This window comes from Mauremys mutica, chromosome 8 (genome assembly GCF_020497125.1).
Source record: "Mauremys mutica isolate MM-2020 ecotype Southern chromosome 8, ASM2049712v1, whole genome shotgun sequence".
NCBI classification, from domain to species: domain Eukaryota; kingdom Metazoa; phylum Chordata; order Testudines; family Geoemydidae; genus Mauremys; species Mauremys mutica.
This window is the reverse complement of record NC_059079.1, coordinates 34294672-34307457: the sequence shown is the minus strand read 5'-3', so window position 1 is coordinate 34307457 and position 12786 is coordinate 34294672. Positions and strand designations below refer to the sequence as shown.

At 41.1% G+C, this 12786-nt stretch overlaps 1 protein-coding gene across 5 annotated transcripts in view; it reads left to right on the top strand.

Annotated features, from left to right (window-relative positions):
* BCAR3 (BCAR3 adaptor protein, NSP family member) overlaps positions 1–12786 on the top strand; it is a 123705-nt gene that overhangs the window by 87719 nt on the left and 23200 nt on the right. Inside the window, exon 1 of one of the 5 annotated variants that reach the window (XM_045028864.1) lies at positions 3414–3512. The exons of the other annotated variants lie outside the window; for them this stretch is intronic. Within the exon in view, the coding sequence (XP_044884799.1) occupies positions 3429–3512 (84 nt within the window). The 5' untranslated portion in view covers positions 3414–3428. Of the gene's footprint in view, positions 1–3413; positions 3513–12786 lie in introns of those variants that run through there. 5 annotated transcript variants of the gene reach the window in all.

Sequence of the window (12786 nt, the reverse complement as noted above, 5' to 3'; positions counted from 1 at the left end):
CCCACCCAGCACTTTCCTGTCGGCTGCTGAACTCAGTGCTTCTGAACTAGCAGAATTTTGCGTGCACTGTGATGACTAGATGTCCACTGTCTATGGTTAAAATGAAAGTTATTTGGACAGCTCTTCTGAAGTGATAGTAGCCTCATTCCCTACCAGACTGAAACCATGGGGTGGTAGGTTTGCACAGTGTCTTTACTACAGGGAGGAAGAGGATGGTGAAAGCAAAGCTGTGAGAGTCAGCACTGACTTGACTGTCTCTGTTTGTTCCCCAGTGAAGAGCTGCAGCATACACACCAGCGCCAAGGAGACCCAGTCAGTATAATATACAGGTTTATTTGTCTGCATTTCAAATCTGTGGTTTCTAGAGTTCAGTCATCGCACATTAAAATAAATACTGGAACAGAGAGTGCCAGTCTTGAAAGAACTAGATGGTTTGAAATCACACACTCTGAATTCCCAAGATGGGTAATTGCCACTTTAGGGCCCAGTTCCACACTGAGACATGCAGATGAGCACCTGTAAGTTCATTGGGGACTCTCATACACACCACACACACCACCTCAAGTAAAGGATCAGGCCCTTAAACTTTATCTATCTCCATGGTCAGCTACTTCCAACATTTCACAGATGTTTGGAGTGGATGTACTGTTGCGAGGGGCAGCAGGCTTCCATTCACTAAGAAAGTAATAACTGAAAACTTTGATAGGTTGTAGAGCTCTGAGGTGAGGGACTTCTCAGAGAGCGGTGACCTGATTCAACACCCACTGAAGTCTTTAGGGTTTTTTCCATTGACTTAAGTGGGCAGTGGATCAGGCCCCTGTTGCACAAGTAAACTTTGGTCTGGCATCCTTCTGTGATTGATCCATATACATGCATATACCTTGGGCCAATTTTGCTCTGTTGCAGTGGTGTAAATCTGGAAAAACTCAAATGAGACAGAATCAGAGTTTGGCCTATTGACTCCCAAGGAGATACTCGCACAAATATGGGTTGCAGATTCAGACCTATAAATTGCAGTGTTTTGTAATTCATTTCCATTTAAAATACTAAGAGAAGTGAACCTTGGTGTGCTTTGTATCCATAAGACGTGGTCACATTTTGGTACCATGGCTTTTTTTGACACTTTGTGAGTTTACAGGCCAGTAGCCAGTGTTTCTGCACATGAGTTTCTGAGAGCTGTCTCACTCATACCCTGGTCAGGAGCAGGAAGGCACCCACTGGACAATAGAGCTTTTTCTTTATTTTAACTAGAAGTCCAGTGTCACCTTAAAGACTAACAGATTTATTTGGGCATGAGCTTTTGTGGGTAAAAAAACCCACTTCTTCAGATGCATGGAGTGCATCTGAAGAAGTGGGTTTTTTACCCATGAAAGCTTATGCCCAAATAGATGTCTGGTGGCACCTTAAAGACTAAGGCGCCACCAGACACCTCGTTGTTTTTGTGGATACAGACTAACACGACTACCCCTCCTTCTTTATTTTAGTATGTGTGTTTGTAGTTGATCTTATCAGGCAAACAGTGTGGAAAGGAGCTTTGCATGAAAACCACCTCCCACTGAACTGCTTCTGGAACAAGCATCAGTGAATCTGTTTCAGTAACTACTGGCTGAAAAAAATCCATCTAAAATTAAATGACTAAAATTAATCATCTGCAGATGTTGTCATAAATAAAAATGTCCAATCCTGTTTTGAATCTTGCTAAACTATTTGCCTCCATAGTATTCTGTGGTAGTGAGTTCCAGAAGCTATTTATGTTGTGGACGTTAGTTATTTTTTAAATTACGGTAAATCCAGCTTTTTGCCTACAGCCATTTCCTTCGTTCACCCTTCATTTCCTAATATTTTCCTCTCCACTGGTACTATAGATTTTAACTTCTTAAAATACTGTAACAATTCTGTGATCATGTAGGAATCTCACAGCTATTGCTGTGTTGCATATCATAGCCATTCAGACTGTCACAGTAATGAAGCTGTATAGAAATCCAGTCTTTCCTCCAAAGGCACAGATCCCTAACACTTGAGTTAAAGAAGAGTCTCTGTTAGTTCCTAATTATACAGGGACTAAGACATATTGTTGACCAGTTTTGTTTCCATCCACTAGAGGGCAGTGATACATATACAAACCAATCAATTTATGACGGCATATTTTTGAGGAAAGTTTTAAGTGCTGCTTTTTTTTCTTTGTTATGAGCATAATCTAGGACTAATACATTGGAAAGGAAAAGAGTAGGAGAAGAGGAAATATGACTGTGTTGAGAGAGCCAATCAACAATGCTTTATTTATTTTTTTTCCACAATACAAGAAGAGATTAAAAGAAACAGATGAAAGGGAATACACCTCTACCTCGATATAACGTTGTCCTTGGGAGCCAAAAAATCTTACCGCGTTATAGGTGAAACCGTGTTATATTGAACTTGCTTTGATCCACCAGAGTGCGCAGCCCCGCCCCCCCGGAGCACTGCTTTACTGCGTTATATCCAAATTCGTGTTTTATCAGGTGGCGCTATATTGAGGTAGCGGTGTACTTTAACGGCCACAGCATGTATGTAAATATGACTGCTTCCTTTTCTGTGAGGACTAGGTTTAACTTTATTTCCACGCTGAAGAGTTTTCAAACTTACACATGTGTTCTCCTTTCTAACAGCTTGTCCAGTTACGTGGAGCCTGCACCAGGCTCTGGCTGTTCATTGATGGTCTTAATTAAACTCCAAAAGGTTGCATTAGCTATATCACTAATAATGGCTGTGCTGATGTAATTGGCTTCTCCCAATTGTTTTCCTGTGACTGGCTGCCTGAAGCTTCCTAATTAAAAATAAACAGATTTGACATTTTCCTTGGTTATCTACACTCTAAGGATATAACATCTTGTTTGATTATGAAGAGTAACAGAGTCATACAAGCCCTAGGCAACCACTCTCCCTCTCCCTCTCTCTCCTTATTACTTGGGTGCTGAACAGAATTATTTATGAAACATGTAGATACTTTGTGACTGAACAGAGACAGCAGGAGTGAGCAATCAAACCTTTAGGAGTGCAGTGAGTGACTCAGGTGTTGTACGTTGCTGAGAAGAGTCTGCCTTGAGCTTGTGGTTTAATAATTTGTACTCTGCAAGTCTGATCCAAGGGGATACCCAAATAGAGGCACTTTCTCAGAGGGTTAGAATTTCATTGGTGAGTGTGATAGATCACATGAGGATTCTGGCACTCTCTACATGGCAGGCTGCAAGCTAGTCTGCCAGAAGCCACTGAACTGATAGTATCAGCATTAGCTGAGGAAACAGTCCCAGATTGATGTGTGAGTGAGGGGGAGTGTATGAGCCCTGGCAGGCCGAGGTCAATGCAAAAGAGCTCACGAGTAACTCCTGAAAGTTGCTGGTGGTGACCATTTACTTTTAATCCAAAGGGTCCACAGGACAGAGGATTTGAAAATGCCTAAGGATTGTAATGTTTTTCAAACTCTCATAACAGCTCTTTGCTGTTTTTATCACCGTAAATCCATTATTGGAGTTAAGGTAGGTGCCCTTCTGCAATAACAGTAACTATACTGCATACTAGTTGATATTCAACAGTGCTTGTTTTAAAATGACATTTAGATACATTGTGTGATGGTCCTATAATGGAAGTACCTTTTGATAGTGTACTCTCGGCTGAAGGAGAGGCTTAAAAATGTTCAAACTTGCTTGCCTGAAGTTGAATGCACAAATCCATATTTAGGCACCTAAATCAAAGTGTCCTGAGTTTGAGATACTGAGCACCAGCAGATCCCATGGAATTAAATAGTAACTTCAAGCAGGGGCGCTGGAACAATTTGTATAGTGGGGGTGCTGAGAGCCATTGAACCAAACTGTAAACCCTGTATATGATGGAATCCCCTTCAAGCCAGGGGTTGCGGGCCCTAGCTCCAGCACCTATGGCTTCAAGGTCTCAGTACCTTGTAAATCAGGCCTCTTTGATTTAGATGCCTAAATATAGATTTAGGTGCCTAAATTTAAGCACCTAAATTTGAAAATTTACACCACTGTGTTCAGAGTCTTTGCTTTCTGTTCAGGTAATAGTGTTCAGAAGTGCTTTAGTTAAGCCTTGGAATTGGTCCAAAGGAGCCAAAATGCTATAATGAACAGGTACTTCTTTTCCGTGGCAGCATCTCATACACTTGTCTTAGGTCAAGGTCATTAGTTTTTCTTTTATTGTAGTATTATTTTAAAACCCTACAGGCAATTCCGATTTTATTGTAGATTTAAAATGTGAGATTATATAATATCCTAAAAGTGCCAAGTGCTTTACAGACATTGAGTGGGACACATTCCATATGAGCCACAATCAATTGTGATCGAAGTCTCCCCAAAGGGCTTTGGATCAGTTTTACTGTTCAGCCCCATCCCTAATAAAAACCATAAGGGCCAAACCACATAAACAGGCTCTCCATTTGTGCTGCTCTCGTGGGGTTAGTTTGTAGATATGGGAGCCCACATGGCAGCTTGTTTGTGTGAAGAAGATGCACTGAGGCCTTCAGAGATGAGCATCTATTGGCATAAACAGGTATTGTCATTGTGATTAGAATAAGACAGTGTCCTCACTGGTGGAGATGCCTTCACTACCTAGACACAATGCAGCCCTGTATAGTGTAATTAATGCAGACATTAAGATTATTTAAGATGGCTTCCTGTAATTACTAGTTTGTGTTTAAATGAATCCTAGAACCCAGACTTAGTTCCTGATTTTTGTTTGAAAACAAAAACCCATGCTACAGATTGTTGCACAAGCCTGGAATGTAGCTGCATGATTGGGGCCTCTTCCCCATTTACTTCAACTCCATCAGATGCCCAGCAGTGCATCAAACCGCTACCTCGCTGAGGAAGGTGGGCTCTCTCTCTCTCCCAAGCCTGTTAATGCTGCTGACAGTGCTAGAGAGTGATAGGTGCATGATGCCCCACCAGACCAAGCTAACTGCATTCAGTAGAGTGCAGGCTTGTTTTGTGCACTGGTGATTTAGTTTTTCTTCACCTTTCATTCACTATATATGGTTGTCAGGACAAAATCCTATATCGTCCTGAATTATTTCATCTCCGTTTTCAAAATATTAGGAGTCACATTTTCAGAAGTGCCAAAGTGATTAAGGAGCCTAGTCCTATTTTCAAAAGTGACTTTCAGTGAGACTTATGCTCGTCAGGTCCTAAAGACGGTCTCTCTGACAGTTGGGGATTTGGGCTCCTGAATCACTTTGGCACTTTTGAAAATTTGACCCCACTGTAGATTCTCTTCTCCTTTTTCACTGATGCAACCACATTGAAGTAGTCACCAGTGTCAAAGAAAGGAGACTCTGTCCTGTTAACTTTATTGCTTTTAATTTTAATTGGGATTTTAAAGGTTCTCACTGTAATTCTGTTGCTCTACAACTTTTTCAAAATGAAGTTGGGGTTTATTATTTGCTGTCAGAACTGAATTAAAACGATCATTCTCGTCCATGCCCTTTGTTTGACTTGGCATGAATTTCTAATATCTAAAATAACACTGGTGTTGTCATGGTAATTTTCCATTTGGTCTAATCCATATAGTCTCTGGAGAAACTGAAACATTAATAGTGTTTGCTGTATGGGAAAAGAATAAAGCCTTTTATGCAGAAACAAATTACAGCTGGTCTCTTTCAAAAATAAGGTTCTATTTAAAGAGATTTCCAGCATTTAAAATAGATTTCAATACATGTGTTCCAGAAGGCACTGCTGATTTATCTTTAATTAAATCCAATGAACTGCTATTTTAAGAAGGGCCTACATTTTGGAAATGGGTCACCCTTGCTGAGGGGAAAATAGTCAGACATGGAAATGGGTAGGGGGCAAGAGAACATGGGATCCAAGATGGGGAGCTGAAAGCCTCTTTTCTCCAGCATGCCAATGCATTTTGGTGCCAGCATTGATAAGAACTCAGGGCTAGTTGTTCTCTCACACCAGTGTAAACCCATTGACTTCAATGGAAATAGATTATATTTAGATGAGATTTATCCTTGATTTTGTTAGGGATCAGCTATGTGCAGTTACCGATGAAAAGTTCATCCTGAATAAATCCACTGACATCGGTAGAGTTATACCAGGGATGCATTTGACACACAGGACCAAATTCTGTTCTGTTATACTGAGGTAAATCCACAGTAACTGCACTGACTTGAACTGTAACTGAGAGCAGAATATGGCCTAGCACATGGACACTGATATATGTCCCAGCATGCACTGTAGTGAAATGTACAGGGTCTGAGCACTGATAATGCATTATACCTACCTTTGTGACTCTTGCAAATCTGAAATACAGCAGCTAAAGTGGTATTTTAGTTACTGGAGTGTAAAGTCCAACGTAATGTTTAGTTCAGAAACTCTGTAGCCTAATAACGCTATACCGTGATGATGGTGTGCGTGTGTGTGTTTTAATAAGTGCACCCCTGTTCAATTACTAACAGTAAGTAAGAATGAGGATCAACAGCTAGTTCAAATGTTTACTGCAAATTACAGAAAAGAGCAGTCTGATTGGCAGCTGTCGGTAGAAATGGGCAGAGGCACTGCTACTTCCCCCTAAACTGTGCTCATTTATTATGTGAGCTTCAAGCCAGTGAAAATGGTTCCTTTTAAAAGTTCGATCTGTCATTTTTGGGATTCAGAATCTGGAAATTCAGATGCAACCATGGTAAAAATGGTAAACAGACATCTTAGCCCTGAACATGTTGCAACTTCTATTCAGTTAATATGTTCTTTACGACTGGAAGGGGAGAACCTGTTCAAGTATTTTATTTGTTTGTAACATCCTAATTATACAGTTGATGAGTCACCCTCATCTGAAGCTGTTCAAAAGGGGAAAGCCATTCAAGTTCTCATGGCTGCCAGGTTTTGAAACTTCCAGTATGTAGAGCTACCACATCACCCAGTAATGTCCTAATGTTATGAATGTAACCCAGGCAGGCAGCCTTTTATAAGAGGCCACTCGTGCAAGTTCATCCTAGAGAAAGATGGCATTTGCAATGGCTTTTTATAGATGGTGATTTTTAACTAATATTTCTTCACTATGTGACAATCTAAATCTGATTCACTGGTATCTTTGGGCTTCACATATCCAGTTTCAGCATTCACATGAAGAATATTCCGTCTGCTACCATGAGCTAGCAAGTCACCACAGCCCAGCTTTTGGATATTTGTTTTTTGGCATAACATTTGTTGTTGTTGGAGAGGCTGGGCTGGGAAGAAATAACTTACCAAGATACTGTGAAATTTCACATAACTCTCTGAACTTTGGTTCCCCATTGACTTGCTTCTGGATCTGCATGAGGTTTGTTTTGCACCCTTGGTATCAAGCCTGATTTTAAAAAAAATCCTGTTTGAAAAGATCTTCTTTCCTTCTGGATCTGTCTGCATATCCTAACATCTTTCAAGGGGAAAGCTCCTCTCTCTGAGTTCTCATGCCACTTTTACATAATTCATAGGGTTTCAACTCCCACATGCCTGCTAACACACATGTAACTGATATCTCTGCTACCCCAGCTTTTTTCCAGGCATGACTACAGTGGGTGTAGATGTTCCACAGACTGTGTTGCTAAAATAGACATTATTTCCTTAACGTAAATTGAAAAGAGGTAAAGGATTCTCTTTATGTTTGAGAACTACCCAAGGCTACTTTGTGCCTTTGTTACCACAATTTTCCTTCTTTGCTCTAACTCCTAAATTTTATGCTTACTTTTTACTCTGTCCTTGCTTCAACATATTCCCATTTGCTGAAGTGGGAACTTTGCTTGAGTTCATACATCAGCATTTGGCTTCTTAGTAATAGATTGGATATAAGCATTTCTCACATATATTTGCATAAGCACATTGGACCAAATCTTGCAGTCCTTAAGATGTACTCAGGCAAAAATCCCCATTGCAATCAAGGGGAATTTTGCCTGAGCAAGTACCATTCAACAGCTGAACAGGAACTTTAGAATTCAGAGCTTTACGCTCCATTATCTAAAGGTGAACCATATACCCTGGTCTGTGAATGATGTCATTTCAGGAATTAAGGATTAAGTTATATTTACAGTTGGGTTGTGGGGCGGGTATTATTTTCCTTACTGGAGTTAAGGGTTGTACAACATAGGCCTGACCCAAAGCCCACTGGAGCCAATGAGATTCTTTCTGTTGGCTTCAGTGAGCACTGGACTGAACCCTGTGATATTGTATTATATGCTTGTTGGGCATAAACCAGATCAATGGTCAGGTGGATCTTCCATTCAGGAACATCTCCATAAATGGCAGAAAGGCCCCACGCTCCTTGCCTTCTGGTGGACGTTCAGCTTGTGTGACTTACTTGAATTTCAAAAAAGGCAGTGAGATGATATTGAAGTTTGTCTGATTACTGATACCTTTCACCGGTTGTTCCTCCAAAAGTTCCCAGCTGACACCAAAGTTACAAGGTTCTTCAGCCAGTGCCCATTTGGATTTTCCATAAAATGTCATTCTACTCTGTCTGGCTTAGTTCAGGTCTCTGGTTAATTCTAGAGTTCACTTGGCTCAGTTTAAGATCTACATATTGGCCATCTCAAATGTAGAGAGTGAATCAAATAGAGACATCTCAAAGGGAGAGTTAAATCAGTCTAACTTCAAAACTTTCTCCTGAACAAGATGGCAGTTGGGCTTGGCCCTGCCTAGTTACGTTATTCACTTTCAAACAGTTTTATATCTCCCTTTTTTGAGCCAAATTCTGTCTCCCACACCCCTACATGTAGAGGGCTCTGATCTCATTAGAACTGGTGTGATTCCACTGTGCCAGGAGGATGGGTTTCAGGGAGATTATGCAGGGGTCCACACCTTCTGTGAAGTATGGAAATGGGTAGCCACCTGCCATTCTCCTCCATGACTGGGGAGTGCAGGAGCTGCAGGGTGTGTTGAAGCCCTGAGTCTGCAGTATCAGCCATGGAACGCTACTTTAGGGAGAATTTCTTTCCTCCTCTGGATTTCCCCAGTACCTGACCTAATAACATGGGCTATGTGCTATAGTCAAGATATGCCCCTCTTGTAACTGCTGCCATTGTATTCATTTACTTAAAAGTTTCACCTTGTCCAGGAATGCCCAGTCAGGTCTCAGGTGTCCAGCCATCACCTATCTCTGGCTAAGGACCGTTGTCCCAGTCCCTTCTGACTGGGGATTTTAAGGCTGCACAGCTCCCTGTCTTACACTGCAATATCCCCAGCAAGCCAGGCTACCTAAAGGCCAGCACCTGTGCTTTGCTTTCCCTTCAAGGGCTATGAACAGTAGCTACCAGTTAACACACAGCTTCTTCTAAACAAGCACATTTATTCCTCAGTAAAAGTATTACAGAGAAAACATTAAAGACAATAAAAGAACACGTGTGCATCAGTATTATGAGGCTCTAGTAGGCCAGATCCTTCGCAGGGGTTGGGGCCCTAGCACAGAAAGTCCTGTTCATTTGCTGGATCAGAAAGAAGGCACTGGGTCTGTTTAAACGCAGCCTTTTTATGCCAAAAGATCTTTCTTTATCTGTTGGTCGCTGGAAAATCCAGTTTGAACTAATATATACAAGCCTCCCCAGGGGTTGGTACCTCTCTAGAGGTGTTTACAGTCCCGGAGTGATTCACCTTAATCACCCCCCACTATTCTTAGTTCATGGAGGAGTTGTGGCATCCCTCTCCCTGGATACAATTCCTGGCCTACAGTGATACATAAACCATTCACACACTTAATATACTATTGTCCCTAAAGATGTTGCATGTGGTTGCAATATCTGTCACACACCATCTTAGTCCCACAAACACTTTCCATTTTTCTGAGGAATTAGGGGAAATCTATGCAGAGAAGTTAGTGCTGTGGTTCAAGATGTACCTTTTAGCAAGAGAGTCTCTGATACCTCCACTTCCCCCAAAGTAGTGTTTGAAATTAGTCTGGGTTTTGCATGCTTGCAGTATTACAGGCTATCTGCAAAGTGCAATAAAACCACTGGGCAGAAGAGAATAAGGACCAAACAGAATGCTTTCAAATAGTAAAGTTAATGAGTCCAATCCCAAATAGCATCCCTTTGGGGATATTTTTTGCAGGTGATTACACCTATACATGTGAAATACTTGATGCAAGTCTGTCTTGTTTAGTAGTTTTGGGGCTAGGGAATTGTAAAGTATGTTTTGTTGTATCCAATACCTTTTAATATCTTTATACATGCAGTCCCAGGTACTCTCAATCAAATGTCAGAAGAGGGCAGGGTTAAACTTACTGCAGTAAGTGTACATTTTAAACAGAGGCCACAAGTTTTACAGCAAATATTGAGGTTTTTCTTGTCATCTTATCTAGGCCAAATCTTCTCCTATTATTATGAGAGAGGAGCAACCTCAGAAAGCTGGGGTTGGATTCAGATGAGCCCCACTCACTCCCTACATTTTGGAAGCTTTTCCAGACCTCATGAATTTTCCCTTTCTTTTCCTCAATACTTCTCCTCTGTTTCATCTCCTATCCTCTCCTGTCTTGGTCTCCCTCACTTCCCAAATCCCCAACATCTCCTTCACCTGCACTGCTATTCCTTTGGGTGTCTTCAGTCTAGCACTCTGGACAGCTGCTCTGTTCAAATCATGTGAATTCTGGGTTTTCCCCGTATCTGAAGCCAGAGCATACCTCCCTCCTCCCCTCATCTATTCTAAGGAAGTGCAAGAACTTGTGAGATCTGAAGATTGCAACTAGGCTAGCAAAGACTTCAGGATGGATTTAATCAAGGGCAGGAGGCCTGTGGGGTTTGGGGAGAAGATGGGTTTGAGGGATATGTAGCTGAATTTATTAGAACCTTGGGCAAGGTGTGGGGTTGGTTCAATTCCTGGTTCAGGTGACTCCCCCTTTTTTCCCTAATTGATTCATTGATCTCTAATCATAATATTGCTGTCTGATTGCTTTGCTGCCCTCTCAAAAGTTGAGTTTTTTCCTTTCAAAGCAAGAAGAATCAGAAATACCAAGGCTGCCTCTTGGGACTAATTTAAATGTCTGCTAGCTAAACTGTGCCCATAGCAGTAGGAAATAATTGAAATACTATCATGAGGATGAAGGACATAAGGGAAGCTGCATGAGCAGAAGACATTAGCAAATGGTCTGATAAAAACCTCATCAGAGTTTTGGGTTACCTTTTAACAGGAAAGTTGAGACCTACAGAAACAACTGTAGTAGTCCTTAGATGGGCTTTGAGTAAATAATACTTTACCAACGGGATACACAGAGAGATGACAGTGAATCCCCTGGGTAACCAAAAGTGCATCTGGAGATTTTGTGCAGTAAAGATCTTGAACAGTTTCCAACATAATCTTATAAAGAAAACCATTTGTGTCTTCATAATTCCAGCCAGTTTGGGTTAGGTTAGGGTTTATTATTATTATCATTACTTCCTATCCATTTTTAGTGCAAATTAAGATTATTCAATTTGTTCTACCCATCCTCTGACTATATAGTACCTGTCTCTCAGACTCAGATAGAAACTAGATTTGGTTTATTGCTTCACATTAGAATTGAGATAAGCCTTCAAAGTAGAAACAACATAAGCTTTGATGTATGTAACATAGTGGGCCTGACTCTTCTCCTCCTCCTCATTCTGGTATTAAACTGATGTGGCTCCATTGACTTTAACGGAGTTGCTCCAGATTTACACTGATGTAGGGGAGAGTGAAATCTGCCCCTTTAGTCTACAGGATAAACAACAATTATGAGCTTAGCTTGCAAACAAAGGGCAAGCTACACTACATTACAGCACTAAATCAGCGCAGTTGTAACATGTCTGGTGAAGATGCGCTATGCTGAGGGAGAGTGATTTCCCGTTGGTATAATTATTCCACCTCGGCGAGAAGCGGAAGCTATGTCAATAGAACAGCACAAAACTTGCCTCGCTTGGGGTAGAAGGGAAGGCTTTTTCACACCCCTGAGCAACGCAAGTTATATTGATTTTAGGCTGTAGTGCAGACCTGCCCAAAATTGCTACAGAGCAATGGGCACAGTTCAAAATTATCCTAATGTGATTCATTCTGAATGGAGGGTTTTAGAACTAGGGCCTGCTGTAGTAAAGAGGTCTCTTTGGATGAATCCCATCTGCACAAATAAAAATAATCATTTTCATTTGGATGTGAGAATAGTATATTTTAATAGGAACTTCCCAGAACAATAGGTTGTCAAATTTCATACATATAATATATGATGATAATCCAAGTCACTTTTGATAGTTTATCCTAAACAGGCAAAACTTGAGTGGATCTTTTAGAATTTGATTTTCTTTAATTTCACTGGTATTTTCCAATCTTCATTGCACCTAACAGCTTATATTTGCCTTTGAAATGTGAAATCACATACTGTATCGAAACAAGCCTATGGAATTAATGGCAGGTTGTGATCCTAGCTTTAATGAGACTTGAGGGGAAATCCTTCGCACAACGTGATAAACGCCGCAAGTTTAATTGGAAAAATGGTAAAATAATTGCAGTGGTGATTTGAAATGTTTTGCTGAAAATTAAAAGCTTGGGACCATGTGTTCCCATTGGGATTCTTAGCCTAATTCACCACTGAGGGAATCTCTTGGGCAGGCCCTGTGGATTAATGAAGTCAAAGTGGCTCTGTGCAGGCACAGGGATTTGCCTACATGGTTCTCGTTGCAGTATCAGGGCTGCATATGAAGGAGTTGTTGTTACCGCTTGGAGATCCTGAGGAATCTGAGCTGCAGGCTTCCTTGTTTCTCTGCCCAAGTGAGTTATGTCACAACACGGGTTGGAATAATAGGATCGTATTTAGAGGATGAAA